The sequence below is a fragment of the Varanus komodoensis genome, unplaced genomic scaffold, assembly GCF_004798865.1.
Source record: "Varanus komodoensis strain SLA01 unplaced genomic scaffold, ASM479886v1 scaffold21, whole genome shotgun sequence".
In the NCBI taxonomy this organism is placed as follows: domain Eukaryota; kingdom Metazoa; phylum Chordata; class Lepidosauria; order Squamata; family Varanidae; genus Varanus; species Varanus komodoensis.
In genome coordinates, this window is record NW_025335589.1 from 11,714,390 (window position 1) to 11,730,715 (window position 16,326).

General features: G+C 37.0%; 1 protein-coding gene across 11 annotated transcripts in view; it reads left to right on the forward strand.

Annotated features, from left to right (window-relative positions):
• Positions 1-16,326, forward strand: part of RAPGEF2 (Rap guanine nucleotide exchange factor 2) — a 174,835-nt gene that overhangs the window by 122,730 nt on the left and 35,779 nt on the right. For all 11 annotated transcript variants that reach the window (XR_006414777.1, XR_006414778.1, XR_006414779.1 and 8 more), the window contains 3 exons: positions 6,918-7,049; positions 12,850-13,027; positions 13,989-14,125. Coding sequence is in view for 8 of the 11 variants with exons in the window: in XM_044430651.1 (XP_044286586.1) it covers positions 6,918-7,049; positions 12,850-13,027; positions 13,989-14,125 (447 nt within the window). In the remaining 3 variants the exon portion in view is untranslated. The remainder of the gene's footprint in view (positions 1-6,917; positions 7,050-12,849; positions 13,028-13,988; positions 14,126-16,326) is intronic.

Sequence of the window (16,326 nt, forward strand, 5' to 3'; positions counted from 1 at the left end):
AACTGGGTGACTTTGGGCCAGTCACAGACTCTCAGCCCAACCTCCCTCACAGGGTTGCTGTTGTGGGGATAAGATGGAGGAGGAGAATGGTGTAAGCTGCCTTGAGCCCTTTGTAGGAAAAAGGCAGGATATAAATAGAAAAAAAAAAATGTAGCAGCAAAAACAACAAACAAGCTTCGGGCACCCTTAAAATCATCAGATTTATTATGATGTATATTTCCATGGGCAGAAAGTAGATCAAGTTCTACCTGTAGTTCGTGCATAATTGGAGCAGATCTGCAAGTATTTCTGACTCACTTGTTTAACAATGACAAAAACAAAATGACTCCTGTTTGCTAAATTAGCTAAGCTCAGTACAAGAAAGTTCAGTTCTTGTATGAAGAACAAATTATTGGCCTCAGAATTCTTTATTTTTAAATGGGTGGTGTTTGGTTGGGTTGGGATGTTTTTGTTTGTTTGTTTGTTTTGCACCACTATCTGATTAGTGCATCTGGGGGTTCCAGTAAAGATTGAATCATTTGCAACTTGGGAATGCGATGCCATCAATATGCAGAAATCAATAGTGGGTTGAATAGTGATGAACAAGCTAAGATTAATTTTAGACATGCTGGAGGCCTGGCTCAGGTGCTAAAATTTAACCTAATCTAATTAATTTTATTAATTTATATTTTGTCTGATTGTATTTATTCTGCTTTATCGTGTTTATTTTTATGTTTTACCTGTAATATTTTATTAATGTTATTATTGATATTTTTATTGTAATGGCTCCCCAGAGAACATAATGCTAATGGGTGGCTTTTATACAAATTTTAACAATAAAATAAATAAGCTGTTCCTTAAAGAGTATTTGAAGTTTTCAGTTGGTGTAAAATCTAGTTGCTGTAAGTCAGAAATGACCTGACACTGCATAACAATAACAATTGCTGCTAACCAGTGCATGGTGTTGTTATCACATCATCCCAATACTGAAAGAACTGCACTGGTTGCCACAGGTTTTCCAGGTTAAAGGTATTGGTGTTAATTTTAAAGTTGGAAATGGTTTGGGTTGTTGTCAACTCAGGGGACCAATTCTACTTGCATGAACCTGCTTGGGTATTGGGATAAGCAGGACAGAACTGTTTGAAGTCACCCTCACTTGCAAAGGTCCATTTACCAGGCATCTGGAAAAGAGCATTCTCCTCTGATGATGATCTTATCAAGATTTATTAAACCCTGGAACTCATTTCCGAGTTATGTCTGGTCACCACTCTCTCTGTATTCAGGGAGGGTTCAAGACGCATCTTGTTAACTTGACTGTTTCAATTGCTGTGGTTTTTAAAGTTCCTTTTCGTGTTTACAGTATTTTAACATGATTACTGATTTTTGGTACATGTTGGCTTAGGAAAGGCAGATATCATTAAACACAATTTCTAAGGGGCAACCAAAACGTGTACTGCTTCTTGAAACATATGCATTCAAGATAATGGCTGTTCTTTGCCTCATACCAAAGAGAAATTTCATGGACTTTGCAACTTATCTCATATACGGCAATGTTAACGCATAAAAAATTGTAGGCCAAGTATAGTTCTAAAGTTTCACCATTATTTTATGAGCATGCAAGCCACTGCAGCGTATGCTGTTATTCTTGTTCAGTAATGTCAAAAGATTCAGCTTATATGGGAAGAACTGGTGTTCCATTTGATGCTTACATATCCTGTCTTGGGAACTGAAGCATTGTTGTTTTGCGGAAGAACTAAAGTGAACTTTTGTAAATGGTCTACATTTTCCAACATTTGTGTAGCAGCACCTGTGAAGCAGTACTAAACTAATCTGAACTAATGTTGCTTATGACTAGCTTTCTGAGGTCCCCATGGCCCAAAATAAAAACACAACACAGTTCTAGTCTGTTACAACCAAATCTTTAGGGAGACAGAGAATGTAGTTTTTATGTTTGTTTCAGGTCCAAAAATTGAACAATTTATTTGATAGTGACTTTATTTTAGCTTTGTAGAAATTAAAAAATGAAGATACTTTAAAAAAAAATTCCCATGGGACCTTAACATAGCTCTGTCTTTGTTTCTGGGATTGGCTAGGCTGTGTCAGCAATTCTTAAGTTCCTCTCTAAGGTCACTCAGAATGATAAATAACAGAACATTTCATTGCCGCTCATACTTTTCTAGTGGAAGTGGGATACCAGAGTATTCTTCTCAGCTTTCTTTTAGCTGAAAGTATGGTGGGCCTTGATGGGCCTTGAATGAGTGGTCATGATTTAGTTCTTCAAATACTGAAACTCTGTCATTCATTTTGGAAGGTATCAAGTATTATACTGTTTACAATTCAAATGTTTATTTGCAATCAATATTTTTCTGCATTCCCAAATTATTAATCAGAAACTATACTGCCAGTGACGCACATGAGATCATATTTTGGTTTTATATTCTTCAGACTACATTTGAGAAATACTTGAGCATTCTTCCTCTGAGTACCTCTACCTTAAATGTATGTCTTGTTGAGAAATTATTCTTGCATGTAAGCCCACTACTTCATCATTATTAGTTTTGATTAGTACAAAATGCTGCAGTAGAGTATTTAACAGCATTCTATAATAATGTGATGCTTTATCTGTAAATGTTTCAGAATTTGTTAATGTCAGAGAATTGTATAAACAAGAGAAGAGTTCAGAATGTCCAAAAAATAAAACGTGTGTATAAAAAAATAGCTTGAAAATGATTTTAGGGTAGAATCTATTCCCTCCAAACATTGTCTGGGAACACATGGGATTATTTGGAACCCCACCTCTGAGGTCCTTGCATTTAGCACCTTGCAACACAGAGGACATTGGATTGCACCCCCCCCCAAGAATACCAAAGGATTGGTATCAAAACACAAACATCACATTCTGCACTGCTTTAAACTTTCTGCACCACAAAAATAGTGAACTGTCAGATTTGCTTTGTTTCTGTCCATATGTACAGACATTTTATAAGAATACTTAACTGGAGCATAGCACCAAGTACAGTTTATAAATCACCCTGCAAATTTAAAGAAAGAAGGAGAAGAGAGAAACTGTCTTGAATCTGTAATGATTTCAATAATGGTACATTATTATTTTAGCAACATTTTAGCAGCTTGCTATTGCTATAAAGCTTAATAAAAATGTTTCTCAAAGGTTTTTTTTATTAAAAGATTAGAAATTAAAACATCAGCTGTACTGCTTTAACTATTTGGTGTGGTATGCACTTTATCTAATTTAGCACAAAACTGATTTTTCCAATTCTTAGGAATTTGTAAGATTCTTCAGAATTTTATTTCTGAAAGGGAAAGAGTATTACTCTATCAAGATCTATTAAGCTGGAAGATCCACTACTGAAAATTCTTGTCTTCAGACCTATTCAAGTGATTTTTTGACATACAGGCAGTCCCTGAGTTATGAACATCCAAGTTATGAACAACCAGTACTTACAAACTACCATAAAGCCTATTAATTTTTTAAAAATTGCCAAAAATCATCATCAACATAGAGAGGAAGCAAAAGGGTAGAGTAGGAGGCCTCCAAAGCATGTCTTCCACCCTGCCCATCCAGAGAGGGAAATCCCTCCAGCATTTCCTTGCTGCAAAGAGGAGCAACTGATGAGGATTTTTTCTTCTGTTTGGTGAGGGGGTGGGATAGAGATATTCTCACTTTTTCCACTTTCACAGGGATCCTGTTCTCCTAACCCCTGTGAACATGGAGTGCCAACTATACCTGATCCAAGTGACATACAGATTCAACTTAAAGATAAATATCCATTTTTTCAGGAACAGAACCCGGGGACTGCCTGTAGCTGGTTTCTGACTTGTTGAACCAAAAATCTTTGCAATTTAGTGACAGTGATGTTTACTCCATTGCATTACTGTAACTTGTAGTTTTGTTCAAGATGCAGTCCTGTGCATGCATAGATATAACTTCCTGGGACACTTAGGAGTTGAATGCCTTTATGTCTAAATGTGCAGATTGCATCCATTGTTAGCATGAACACTCACTTTTTGGTAGGCCAAAAGGAAACAAGGGTATTTCAGCATTGAAAGAATATGGTTACCCAATTTGCATTCAAAGATTACCCTATTATGAAAGAAAAACATTTATTTCTCTTGTGTGACATTAATGTAGGAAATGGAAAATGACCACACTGGTTCTAAGCATTGCGAAAATTATTTGTCAAATTACTTGTTAGATGATTATGTATGTTTGAAGAAGGGCACTGACATAATTGCTAATACATATTCTTCCTCTTTTAACCTAGCTTTAATTTCCCTTCCCTTTCCCTGTCTCTCCTGTATTAAATTAGACATCATAAGAGGGGCTTGCCCTTTTATACTTTGCAAAGCACTGCCCAATGATGCTGCTGTATAAATAATGCTTTTCAAAGCATCTCAAGATTTGACCTATGAAGTGTTTGTGTGTGAAGCTGGAGGGAAGAGAGAATATTTCCACACAGTGTGATATGAATGCAGACTAATGTGAAAAACTAAGGATATTTTACATATTTTAGTTGCATTATTACTCTTATAAGGTGACTGAGTCAGTACATAAAAAATGATCTGTAAAATGAGAATGGCTGCTTTATTTAACTTCTTAACTGGAAGGCCTAAAGTGGTACTATAGACCTATAGAATATTTTATATGCTTAGCTGACCAGTCGTTGCTTCTGCCACACCCTACCAGTCTCAACACTAGCTGACTCTCTTCAGGCTCAGCTGTGGAAATACCTAGAGAAGGATGTGTGGCTGGTACAGAATTATGCTTTGAAACAGAAATGTGGGTATAGGACTGATATTTAACTCCCTGAGCCATTTCTCTCATTGTGCCTCATTCTGCTCATTAATGCGCCAATCCAGCACTTGGGATATTTAATCCTAAACAATCCACAGTGTTGGCTTCATACATCATGACAAAAAGAGAACTTTCCTGAATTGTTTACAAAGCCATATGTAAAGCGCAGGTAACAAATACACAAGAAACAGGGCACTTTCATGCTCCAGTGCAGCCATTGCCAACAGTGGGCGTTGAATCCTTAGTTAGTTATGGCTTGCAAACTGAGTCATTTCCAGTATCAGAGCTGGACATGGAGAAAGTGATTGAGATGAAGGCAAGGCATGGGTGGGCATGAGATTCATCACATCTTTTCCATGGACACATACTGCCAAACACTATTCTGTTTGAAGCATATGTTCAAGGCAGCTGAACTCTTGAAAGTGCTCACCAGCACATCACCTACAAGAATTAAAATTAAATTAAAATTAAAATATTGGAGAAGGATTTTTAATTTCATTAAATTAAAGGATTTTCATTAAATTTGCATGCATTTGTCTATATTACTTAGTTCCTCTAGAAATTTGTGAATGATAGGATGAGAAGGATGACAGTGATGCATAAAAGGCAAAGTAGTCATAGCTGACCACATAAATTCTGACTGAGCAGTAAAGGCTTGAATAGAAGAAAGATTTTATTATTTCCTAGTTCAACTTACTACGTACAGAAGAAGTACAAACACCCACGCAAGCACGATACATAGCAATTTGGAGAGTTCAAACTGTCCATGAGCCCCCTGTGATTTTCTTCAGAAGAGGGAAATTTCAGGGCTCTTTTCTTTGTGTTAAAGCATAAAGTAAACTTTTCCTTTACTGACATGCTGCATGATGTACAGCTGTGCTTTTGTATTTGTGTCTCACAAGACAAAAACCTACTTCACTACTTATAACATCAGGATGGCTTGAAAACTGTTCCAATAACTTAAGCAGTATTCTTTCACTTTGCACAAAGTACTTAGACTTAAGCATTAACTAATACTCTGCTTACATAAGTCAATAGCCCAGTTTGCATGCAATAATAACCCAGATTATTTTCCAGAATCCAGATTAGTGTGAGCAAGGCAGCATGCTTGTGCTGTAAACAGCTAAACAAACCATGGATTTGGTTATCATTACTAGGAAGGCTGATTTATTTTGGCCCTGTCAAGCCCCCGCCCTCCCCAACAAAAAAGTCTGTGGTTTGTTCATTAGTATTTATTTTATTATTTATTTATTTTTCGTTTTATATCCTGCCTTTTTCCTACAAAGGGCTCAAGGCAGCTTACATCATTCTCCTCCTCCATCTTATCCCCATAACAACAACCCTGTGAGGTAGGTTGGACTGAGAGTCAGTGACTGGCCCAAAGTCACCCAGTTGGCTCCATGGATGAGCAAGGACTAGAACCCAGATCATCTGAGTCCCAGTCCCATGCTCTTAACCACTATACCACACTGGCTCTCTACCTAATTATTTCTCTACCTATTCAAGAAAGGTATAAACTAGAATTCTTGATTTACATGTAATGTTAACCAAAGCATGGATGTACGTCAGTACTTTATTTAGCCACTCATGATAGTTTACAACAGCCCAATTAAAAATGGAGTTAGCATTATGTGTAAATCAGGATGTATCTGTAGAACTAAATATACCTATGTTAATTCTCATTGATTTTTTAAGAATTGTTCATAAGATTCCAATGACAATTATGTGTGATTTGAAGGCTCTGTTTTTAGCAATGATTATTCCATTGTTACATTAAACAATTGCTCTGTTTGTTTTTTTATATATATCTATATATCTATATATATAGTATTTTTTAAAAAATATCCATCTACACCACCACCCAGAGAGCCCTGAATAACTAGCAGAATAGTTAAGAAATGAAATAAATAAATAAATAAATAAAATCAACTAGAAGGCTGGAAATTTAATCCAGTAACTTAAGCATTAGTCCTCCACCCTTCTATCCCGTATCCTTAAACCTTTGGGACCCCCTTAATAAATTGTATATGGCTTTAGTATTGACAAGGATACATGCTACAAAGCACTTAAACATAATTTGTGTGCCTTGTTATAAATTTTCATTTTTTTCTACTTTTATCTACAGCTTCCTGCAGATTTCACAAAACTGCACCTCACTGACAGTCTCCACCCACAGGTGACCCACGTTTCATCTAGTCATTCAGGATGTAGCATCACTAGTGATTCTGGAAGCAGCAGCCTGTCTGATATCTACCAGGTATGATTCAATTACATCTGGAAAATCTATGTTTTTACAATAGTGTATTTATAGAATGCCATGGAGTCTGAGAGTATTCAGTCAAGTATCTCTGTTGCATTGTGTTGCTCCATAGCCTACATAGAAATACATCTACTCAGTCCCTCTCCTTTCCTGGTATGTTTTCGTGCATTTCTTTTTCAATTTGAAGTAAAGCCATTTGAATTAGATACATAGTCACTCCATGAATAATACTGGAAGATGAACATTTGGAAATAAAGACTTCTGTAGCTTTCAGAGGCTTGGTATGGTCTTGGTACATAAGTAATTTATTTTTCAAAACCATTAAATATACCCCATATATATTCTTTTTTAAATTGTAAATCATGTAAAGCTTGATGTTACTGATTATTTGCAAGGCTTGATAGTTTGGTTGGGTATCCAGTGCTGCCACAGTGTCACTGATGTTGTAGTAGCATAAACCAATGCTAACACAATGTCATTAATACTTGAGGAGCAAAGGAGAAAAGTGGTGGTTTGCCACTTGCTGAAATGCCGCTTTTTGCTCTTTGCTGTGTATGTAGTAATGACATCCTAGCATCACTTTTCAGTAGCACATCATCTTTCCTATACAGTGAAAGCCCATTCATTGCCCATAGTTCATTCCTTCATAATGCAATTTGGTATTTTCTTATATAGATACTTACATTATACCCAGAAGTATCTATTTATCTCATGTTTGATTACTAAGTGAAAAACCTTAGCTGCAAAACTTACTTATGGTATTTCATGCTCAATTTACTGTTTCTTCAATTAGAAGATAGCAAGTATTAAATAGCACAACTTTAAGAGCATCTGTTTGCAGTGAAAATTCATAGACCTCCTTTGATTTGAATAAATCATTAAGCTGCGTCTTGAAATACTTTTGTCAATAATCTGAGAGTATTCCTTTTAAAATATTCATGTTGTTACTAAATTTGTATGTTATGTGTTATACATAAATGACAAATAAATTCATTTAGGCAAGAAATACTTACAATGATGTAATCCTTCTAGAATATAATTTGTGATAAGTCATTAAGGTCCTTTGGAATAGATTAAAAATAATATTTTATGTGTGTTTGCTTGGTCAGGGTAACCAGTTACGTTCTTTCCTACAGATTCTAATATTCTTAGTATTCATACTCTTGTTGGATTCTTTTTGCTGACTAGTGTTCATGCCCTTAAGAAATTCCTGATCTTTTAGGTTAGAAATTATGTTTACAAATATTATCTGTAGTTATCTGATTTATAACAAGAATAAAATACTGCCCCCTCCAGGTGCCCTGCACACATCATAAAACCTAATGATTTAGACTTTGTATTGAACATCAGGGTTGTTTGTATATCATGATGGCTGGCAATGTAGCATCACAAAATACTTGCTGCTCTGTGCAAAATTGATTTGCTGAATGTGAAATCTTGCTTAATTGGATATATGGCACAGGTGGGAATGAGAAAAAGCTTAGCATAATCAATATCTCTTGGTTCAGGTTTGCTTTTTTTTTGGTGGTGGACAAAATGCTACCTGCTAAGTCAGATTTAAAGGTACACATAAAGTCACAACTGATTTTAAAATGTTAATTCCTCTTTGTTCATAAAAGTATTGCCACATATTTTGTTACATATTGGAAAAAATAAAAATGGGTGTTATTCTCCCAATTTCAAAAGTTATGCTGCATGTTTCAAAACTGCCATGAACTGTTGTGTAATACTTGTGACTTCATGCGGCAGCCATAACCTGGCTTGTACCTGGCCACATGATCCAACAATACTGCATGGTTATCAGGTGTGACATGTTTCTCCATCTGGAAGGTATTAAGGTGGATGAAGTAACTTTTGAATTGTTCCTCTGTTGATTGACTATAAACACCTAATTCAAAACAGTCTATATTCTAGAACCCAAAATTAAATGTTCTGTAGCATGTACCATGTTCAGCTCAAGTTGCTCACATTTGTTACAATTTTCACCCTGGTATTTGATCTGATACTTTAAAAGTTCACTCGGCAATTGTCAGGTTATCCTTACACTTCTAAAAGCCCAGCAAATGAAAGGTTAAGCTTGATGCCCTTCTTCAAAGGGGACAGTGATTGATAACTAAAGTCTAACTTTCAGAAGGAATGACTCATTACAGTATATGTGATTCTTTTTTCATGCAAATACTAAATATTACATCCTTCTCTCTATTGACAAATATGTGATATATTGTTTTACTTATGGAAACCTATTCTTCATTAGGATGCACCCAGACAATTAGTTCTTTGCATTTCATTGTTCTTCACTGTCATAAGAAGAATGCTACTGCAGTGTTTTTCAAACTGGGCTGCAGATCATGGCCTTTGCTTGAACCAGTGCCAGCACAGCAGCTCCCCACATAGGACCATGAGGGAACAGAAGTTGGTTAGACTGAAGACACATCTTAGCACAAAAATTAGAAGGGAGGAGAGGAAAAAGACAATAGAAGAAGGAAGGTCAGAAGGAAGTGGGACGGAATGAAAAGGAAAACAATGGGGGGGGGAGGCGAAAGGAATGGATGGTTTGAAGAAGAGGAGCACTTGGGGAACACTTTCTGGTGCCTTAGCTTCACATATATGGCAAAAGGGTAAAGAAAGAGCAGGGCTAGAAAGGGAAAGGTGACTACCCTGATATTTTCCAAAAATGTTTATTTAAAAAATAAATGGAGGGAATGGAGAGCATTGCGGGTTGATGCTGTCTGTAGGTGCCATATTGGGAATGTCTGGATTATCGGATGATAAACTGGATACAAAAGGAGCAGGGAAGAGGGATGAAATAAATTTTCAGTTCCAGGGGGAATGGATATGGTACAACATAAGCTTGAAGGGAGGAGGAGAGAAATTATGGAGGAGAAAATGTAAAATAAAAAGCCTTCTCTACTACTCTGGATCGGCAAATCTGTTTTCAGTGGCGAGAATGAGTATTAACACTTCCAGAGCCGATGGATCTCTTTAGCCCTAAGAAAGCGAAATACTGCTGCAACAATGTTGCTGTGGAAAAGAATTTAGATTAGCGGTGGAGATTAAATATTTGTAGAAAATGATAGCAGCGATTGCCAGCTGATTATTTTGTGCATTGCATTGCCATTTGACTGGTGAGTCTCAGTAATTCTCAGTGTTCTCTCATAGGTCTTGTTCATACCTGCTTCTCAAGTTGTGTGTGTGTGTATGTCAGTTGTTAATCTTCTTTGTGATTGTGCCTTTATGAGAGAAGTGGAACTTGCACCACAGTGTTTGCAGTATGGAGTTGTCCTTTTCTGTGCTCCTGCCAGCCAGTTATTCCCTCTTCCAAGATAGTCCGTATTTAGGGGGTCTTCAACCTTTCTGGGCTAAGGACATGTCCGAATTTGTGAAACTGCTGTGGGTATCACCACAAAGTACAGTAAATCACTGCTTTGGTATCTGTCTTTTGTGTCTGTGGGCCATGTCATATTCAGCAGAATTTTTTTTCAATGTTCACTGGACATGTCAGTGACTCTTTAATAAAGTTTTGTCTAATTCAACTGCAATCTGGTGGTGTAATTCAACAAATCTGCATTTTAAATGTTTTAGCAACATCTGATAGTTGTTTCTTTCTGGGAGAAGCTTATTACACAAATAGTTTTTGCACGGAGCATTCTTTAATACTCACTGATGTACATGCCCCTTTATTTGAGAAATTATAATCCTAAAAAACAAAAAGAAAACTATAAACAACATCCATCATCAAAAACATCGAGCCCACTGGGTCAGCCCCCACACCCTTCTTTTTCCATTTATGATAACTTAAAAACATATTTAAATTTATGTGAACCCCTTTAAATTGTTTATCTGTTTCATGGAAATCAACACATGGTCACTGTAAATGGATTCTTTGCACCTTTTTGATAGCAAAACAACTGCTATTACAAAATTAGAAGGACAAATGCTTACAGCAGTTTAAAATATGAACAAGTAGCATATTGATATCGACTTCTAATGGATATATTTATATTTGGTCTGCCTTGTTTAAAACTTATGTATAATTGCTGGAAAGGTGTATACAATTCATACAACTCCGTGTGTGTGTGTATTTAAGGAAAGAAAAAAGTATTTTTAAAGTATTTGGAGAGCATGGGAAGCCCTTTGGATGTGCCCACTTTGGATGTGCCATGGCACCCAATGGCACAATCTTGCAGACCCCTGTTCTATGTTCTGGGGCGGGGCAGTGTCCCCAGTGACATGTGATAGAGCAGTGGTGGAGGGCAGACAGAGATGAGTGGGGCTTTGGTTCCTACCCCCTTCACATGCACACATACAAGCATGTACACATACACATGCATACTTTATAACTTCCCTTACAGAAAAAGATTGAAGCAGACCAGGAGCTTCATAACAGCAGTACCTTTCTATCACCATCTGCCTAAAGTATCAGTAATATCCTCCCCTCTCTTCCCTCCTTGCTTCAAAAATAGCTAAACAAGGCCAGTTTGTTCTACCAACCTTCACAACCCTCAGCCTTAGCCTTCCTGATAATATCATAGCTACTTTGGAATACTCTTCCTCTGAATATATAATTCTTATGCCTTCTCGTCTACCTGTCCTTAAACCCCAAGTCTCAGTTTAACAGATAGCCGCCTGTGTATCCAGACTGGAAGCTTTCTTTGTCTCTTTTTTCCCCTGCTCCTTATAAAAAGTCAATGTATATATATATGCAGGAAGTAGGGTGGATTGATTTAAATAAGCTAGAGAAGGATGATTTGAATCATTAATTCAAATCAAAGCTTCATATTGATATGTCTTCCAATATTTATCCTAAACCAGGACTCAGCATTTTATGACTATCCTGGTGTTTTGGCCTATAGTTAATAACAACTTGAGGCAGCATCGCCCATGGTAGAGGGACCATGGAAATTGTAAATTGAAATATTTGGAGAACCACAAGTTACCCAACATTGTCCAAAACAATCTGACCACTAGTACGTTTAATTTACCATTAGATAACAGTATTATTTACACTTTATTATTTTTTCTTAAAACTAAGTAGTTTAGCTTTTAGACAGCATACATATTGTAGGTTTTCCTCTTTTTACCTATAGAAGGAATGTCTTTAAAATATTGTGTTATAGCGTCTTCATTATGACCAGCAGCTATGACAGTTTGTAAGGTTAAGAACAGGAATATAGAAATTTGTGAACTGGGCAATTTTGGCTTCTTTTTTCTAGGATTCTTTCTTTCTGTTTTTATTCTGCTTTGGCCAACAAAAACAAAGAATTAAAATTAAATTCCATGACTCCATAGTTCAATTTAAGATCTGAAAGTTACTGGCCGGACTAAAGCTTGCTTAGCCTACTTTCAACTAATTTCATCAAGTGAAAATGCAAAGGACTTGTTTGATAGGTGGACCATAGTTCATATTTGAGAAATGTTCAACTTTCTTATTGTTCTCACAGAAAAATCTCCTTTATCTCAATGTTTCTGAAAGAGATATTGATAAGGCTTATATTTCAGTTATTTAATATCAATCTAATTGCTGTTTCAGGCAAGCTTATAATTTATTTTTTATTTTAATTAATCTTAATTATAATATTTTAAAAATAAAAATATTGTATCCTCTTTGATTAGTATGACTAGTTTGAACATTTAGTTAATTCCTACTGTAAATTTACCTCTCCCTTAAAAATATGCATATCAAATAGAAATATTTCTTAGAGTAAATATAAAATTAACCTCATTGACATGTTGTTTGTTATGATAGCATTATAGCGATATTATGAATGGTTTCTTTTTCCTGAATACTTTATTCTAGGCCACAGAAAGTGAAGCTGGTGACATGGACCTGAGTGGGTTACCAGAGACAGCAGTTGATTCTGAGGATGATGATGATGAAGAAGATATTGAAAGGGCATCTGATCCTCTGATGAGCAGGGATATTGTTAGAGATTGCCTTGAGAAAGACCCAATTGACAGGACAGATGATGATATTGGTAAGTTACCATGGAAGCCAGAAGAACAGAACGGAAAGATACCTTGTTTGACCTTAGTACCATTCATATTTTGTGGGGAAATTTTAACTAAATAACATAGGACAAAGAGTAAATAAAGAGTAATAAAATAAATAAAAGGAAAGTGTAAGTGTCCAAGAGTACACATTTACAGAAAATAGCAAATAAATCAGTATTTAATTTGGAAAGTTAAGATGAAATTATAATTATGATCCCTGTCAGTGAATGGCATCTTGTTCATGAAAAACAGGTTACTCCAAGCATAAAGGAATAAATGGACTTGCTAATCAGATGTTGCAACATAACTGTAATGCTTTAAAATATTTTTTAAACCCTGTTGTTTCCTTGTATACATTTGTTATTGCTTTATAGTCAACATGTATTGGCATTATTTACAAATTTAAGTCCAATTTTCCTCTGCAGTTCTTGAATTGGTTTTACAATGGTAAAAACCAGTTTCAAGCATGTTGAAAATGTAAGTACTTTGCCTATGAACTGCATCAGGACCAAAGATGGCGGCCTGGTTCACATGTAAGGAGTACCCAGAGTATAGGGTTTGTCATTGAATCATGGGGCAGTTGTTGACTCATTGGTTGCCTTTGAATAGAAATACAGCTCTTCTCCACATAGTGGTGAAGAATGTGACTGGGTGATTTCTGCCCAGGTGATAAATATTAAATTCATTTTTACAGAACTTTGAAATAGCTTTATGCAATAGTATTCTTCACAGCAGTTCTGCCAATGAATTAGTTGTCTTTCAAGTTTCATCTGTTGGTTATTATGCTGACATATTACATCAGTTACTAGACATAGTATGATTTACTGCTTGTAAATAGTAGCAAACAATTGAAATATTTTTACATGCAGCACATTGGGCATATTTCTAAATTCTCTTTACTAAAATGTTATAAATATGTTACTCAGTGTGTTCATTCTTCCTTAGAACAACTCCTGGAATTCATGCATCAATTACCAGCTTTCGCAAATATGACAATGTCAGTGAGGAGAGAACTCTGTGCTGTGATGGTGTTTGCAGTCGTAGAAAGGGCAGGGACCATAGTTCTAAATGATGGGGAAGAAGTAAGTACATTTTGTCTGTAAGTTCTTGAGTCTCCTTGCAGCATGTGAAATACTCTAATGCTCTAAAGTGATATTGGTCAAGGAAATAGTACTCTGCTTAGAAATAATCTTGCTTAGATCATTGCTTACAGTCAGGTTAACTTGCCAAACAGAATGAGTTTCATGCACATAGCTTATATATGTATTTCAATTCAGTTTCCCTTAGCCAAATATAAATATATTACCTCTGACTATTTTAGCACAAATAATTGAAAATACTCTTTGTTAAAATACTGAAATTGACCAGTCAACTCTTGCTCTTCACCAGTGGTGAAGGGCTGTAAATGGGAGGAAGTCAATGGCTGCATACTGGCACTGGCACACCCAGAGAGCAGCAGGCAAAGCTCTGCCCATCCTTTCCCTCACCTCTGCTTGCACTCTCTCCCCCCCTCTCCCCCCACCCTCCATCAACATCCTAACTCCCCCCATGAGAGTATTTTCATCAGGCTTTGGGGCAAGGCAGGGGTTAAATCTCCCTTCCCTTTTCAGCTCTCCCTGCCTGCACAGGAAAGGCTTTCTTTTCCCAGGTTGGAGAAGAGAGGTATTTGCTCAGGTCCATCTTACTATCTTACTTCATGGTTTCTCCCTGAAGAAGAATACTCTTGAGGAAGAAACCATAGAGTGCAATAGGCTAGATCCTCAAAAAGTACCCAAACCTCCATTCTATCTGGTCTCACTCTCAATATTTTTCTAGAGAAAGAAACCACAGACTGTGGCTTGCTAGATTTGCAAGAAACACTGTTTTAGGCCCAGAAGGTCTGAACAGGTATACTTGGCATATATCTACGCCTTGGGTCCCCAAACTGAGGCCCACGGACCGGATCCGGCCTGCCATGCCCATTGATCTGGCTCACCTCAGAGGTTTTGGACGTGCCGCACACGTGCAGATATCGTTTTGGACTCGCTCAAAGAAAACAATCTCTGGGTCAGCAAGCCAGCACCTTGCCAAGCGTGTGCCCGGCGGCAGCTTGCTCGTGCAGAGATCATTTTGGACTTACTCGAAGAAAACGTCCAAGCGTCTGCCTCGCCGCGTGCACCCCCCCCATCCCCACCTTGCTGCACGCCCCCTCTCCTGCCTTGCCAGGTGCTTGTGCCCTGCCCCCCTCCCCTGCCGGCACCTTTCAACTGGCCCCCAGTTGAAAAAATTTGAGGACACCTGATCTAGGCCATCAGCAGTCAACCCCTGCTCCCTCCAAAGCACATGCAGACCATAGACTATGCAGATGTGCTCTGTGCTGGTTATAGCAAAGAAATTTAATATTTAATTTCCCTGGCCCTGAAAGTAACTCAGAAATTTATTCATTTATTCACATATTTATAGGCCGCCTATAACTGCCAAAATGCCTTCCTACGTGGCTTACAGCATATTAAACACACACATAACAGCACATTGAAATCTATTAAAACACTTTAAAGGTTAAAAACATCAATAACAATATAAAAAGGCCACATCATTCATAAGGGCTAAGTATTTAAAAAAAGAAGATATATTTTCACCTGGCGCTGAAAAGAAAATAGAGGCGAATTTTCCTAGGGAGGGAGTTCCAGAGGTGGGGTGCAGCAGCGGAGAAGATCCTTTGCCTAGTTGCCACCCCTCTCATCTCCCTGAGGGGTGGCTCTTGCAGAAGGGCCTCCTGAGCTGATCTTGGGTGGCAGGTAGGTATATATGGGTATAGGCAGTCCTTCAGATAGCTGGGCCCCAAGCTGTTAGAAATAAAGCTGAAACAAGCAGTAGAGCTGAGTTACCTTCTAGATGTCTTGGATTACAGCTTCAGTCAGTTCTAGCTAGTATTGTGAATAGACACAGATTATAGGGGTTGTAGACCAGAATATCTAAAATATAGCGGTAAGATATCTGCACCTCTAACAGCGTCAGTAAGCAAATAAAGTTTGTTAGTAAATTTTGCTGAAATTTGAAGTAACGTCCAATAATTCTGATTTTATATGTTTACAATGCAACATAGGATGTCTTTTCTCCCACACTCTCTCCCTCCTTTGTTGCATGACTTTATTAAAAGAAAATGTGTATATTGCCACCTGAAAAGTTGGAAGTATTTGTCGTTATTTGTTTTTCAGCGCCAGGCCAAGTCCTTTTTATTTAAACAATATTTTTATAACTGTTAATATTATTTATTGGTTTTAATTCTACAGCCAGGGTGAAT